Genomic DNA, 2,695 nt, shown 5'->3' with positions numbered 1-2,695 from the left:
TCCTGCTGTGGCTTTTTTGTCCTCTTCCCCTCCGCCCCCATGTTAGCAACATGCACATTAGTCCTTTGCTCCCCCAGTTCAAGGTAGTGACTGATTAAAAAAACCAAAACCAACCAAAAAACCCCCGCCAAAAACCAAACAAATAATTTAATTTCAAGCGGTCTGCAAGGCCTGGCCCCTGTCTTCAGAAAATTCATTTAAAAACCCCATAAGATCTCTAAATATAATTTAAAGTATGCTGCACTTAAACTCTTATCAAATGTTAGTGCTGAATTCCTTTAAGTTCTCTTTCCTATGCTGTTTATGTGGCCTCCGTTGTAAACCTTTAGGCAAGTATTGTCTCCTTACTTGTACCCAAGTACAGTGCCAATAGGTGTGCTGAAGTACCTTCTAAATTTTGCTGTGGCACAACTCAGGTTAGTGCTTATTCTCCAGATGGTAGATTTAATTTCTCTAGATTTCATACTCTCCTGCTTTTCAGGATAATGCTGGACTCTGGGTAACTTACTAGAGGTTTTCAATTTACCCTGAAGAATATTTAAAACAAAAGGATTTTGCAGAGATGTTGTTTCAAGGTTCCTCTTTTTCTACCTCATACATTTATTATAATGTTAATAATAGTTAAGGCCACACTATAGTACTGAATGCATGTGCTGCTTCAAAAAATGGTTTATGCATTAAAAAATTTGAGTGCCTTGTATGTTGGAATTATTAAACTGAATTTGATTAAGCTCTGATAAATTTAACTGAAACTATTAAATACGGACCAGTTGAAATTGTTTCTTGCTTCAGGACATACAAGATCAGTTAGAGGATATGATGGAAGAAGCCAATGAAGTCCAGGAGGCACTGAGTCGTAGCTATGGAACACCAGAGATTGATGAAGATGACTTGGAAGCAGGTTAGGAAGGTAGAGGATGATTTTTACATTACTGAATGTAAAAATCATCATACAGTCATACCGTGATTTTTAATTTCATTAGTCAAATACTTTAAATGTGTTTAAAAAAAAGAAGTTTTAATCAATTCTTTAAACATAAAAGCTGCATTTCCTTTAAGAGCAGTAACAAGACTATGAGACAAACACGAGAGATACACTAATGGAATGCTACAATGAAGGAAAGAAGGTTCTCTCCTTTTTTTTTTTTTTTTTTTGGGGGGGGGGGGGTGTATTCCTGACTGATGACTAAGTAATGCTAAATGAATATGAATGTAAGCATTCAGGATGAATCCTGTTTCTCTGTAAGAGCAACTTTTCTTTTGCAAAAGGAATTCCTTACATAATTTTCAACCAACATAATTCAATTTCAGAACTGGATGCGTTAGGTGATGAGCTTCTAGCTGATGAAGACAATTCCTACTTAGATGAAGCCGCATCTGCACCAGCAATCCCAGAGGTCACTCCTACTGACACGAAAAACAAAGTGAGTCCTTTCCTCTATAAAAGCAAAATACTTTTTTTTTTTTTGATTAATCCCATTTGTGTTGGTTGCTTGATATTTGGGATCCTTAATATTTTGAACAAAAAAATGTGCTTAACATTTTATGTATTTTGGATGCTATATAAGAGAATACAGTGTACTGAATGTTCTTTATTATATTTTAAAGAGCTAAAATGGCATTTTGTAACTCCTATCTAACGTCAGACTGCAAGTAGAATTTAAGTGTACCATTACAGCTCCTAGTATAGTTATTCTTAAAAACGTAAGAAGGTCCTCTATCTGTTTGCTTTTGGGGCTTCATAGTGAGCAGTAACACTGATGCTCTTATTTTGATCCCAGCTGTCATACAGTGACAATTACAGATCTATCACTTTATAGAACCTGTAAGGAAACTTCCATGAAATGTTCTGGTTGGTGGAGAGTTGTTAACCTATTGCTTCTTTTCCTTTCTTACAGGATGGTGTATTGGTGGATGAATTTGGATTGCCAAAGATCCCTGCAACATAAATGTTTCAAAAGCACAATGGATATAATGAACTATGCTTAACAAATCAAATTAAGAACTTTTTTTTCAAATCCTGGAGAACTCGTCCTTCGAGTATAACCTTAGTATCACTACATCTAGAATGCAATATGAATGGCTGGTGGCGTTCTTTCTTTGAAGAAAGTTGTTCTACTACTGACTTTTCTATTAACGGAAAATTCGGCACAATTCCCTTCAGTGGAAGCAGTCAGTCTAATAGGTTTTGATTTCTGTGTCTTATGGACAAAGTAATACATGAAGAGTAGTGGTGGCTGTTGATAGGCTGAGGTTTATTTTGACTTTGTGTTATGCTTCTCTTTCCTGAAACTTAAGACTGTACGTTGCTGCTTACTCTCTGTAAAATAGCTCCCTTATCACTATGCTTATTTGATAAAAGAATGGAAAGCAATTTTTAAACTACTGCAGTCTTGAGACTTTCACACTATTGTACGTGTAGCCTTCTTGAAAGCTGTAATAAATAGGGTTATCGTTAACTTTGTGTATTCTGTGGAGACATAAAATCACGTAGATTAGCTGATCCTTTTGTGTGGTGTTTCTGGCAATTAGTTTGGTCTTCACTTGCCCCTGTTCCGGTCAGTGCCGTGTGCTGCTCCAGCACAGGCTCCGCCAGGGGCGAAGGCCGGTTCCCATCCCAGCAGCACCTCCCGCTGCCTCGCGCGGCGCCACCTTGACGCCGGGCTTGCCTTGGCCGCCTCCCCCCTTCTGCCGG

The 2,695-nt window shown here is 37.8% G+C and overlaps 1 protein-coding gene across 1 annotated transcript in view; it reads left to right on the top strand.

Annotated features, from left to right (window-relative positions):
- The window catches only part of CHMP5 (charged multivesicular body protein 5), a 7,636-nt gene extending 5,136 nt beyond the window's left edge, over window positions 1-2,500 (top strand). Inside the window, 3 exon segments of the mRNA XM_009586017.1 lie at window positions 793-901; window positions 1,312-1,424; window positions 1,899-2,500. Coding sequence (XP_009584312.1) covers window positions 793-901; window positions 1,312-1,424; window positions 1,899-1,949 — 273 coding nt within the window. The 3' untranslated portion in view covers window positions 1,950-2,500.
- The last annotated feature ends 195 nt before the right edge of the window (window positions 2,501-2,695 follow it).

Source organism: Fulmarus glacialis, unplaced genomic scaffold (assembly GCF_000690835.1).
Source record: "Fulmarus glacialis isolate BGI_N327 unplaced genomic scaffold, ASM69083v1 scaffold18739, whole genome shotgun sequence".
Taxonomy (NCBI): domain Eukaryota; kingdom Metazoa; phylum Chordata; class Aves; order Procellariiformes; family Procellariidae; genus Fulmarus; species Fulmarus glacialis.
This window is presented reverse-complemented; position numbering and strand designations above follow the sequence as displayed.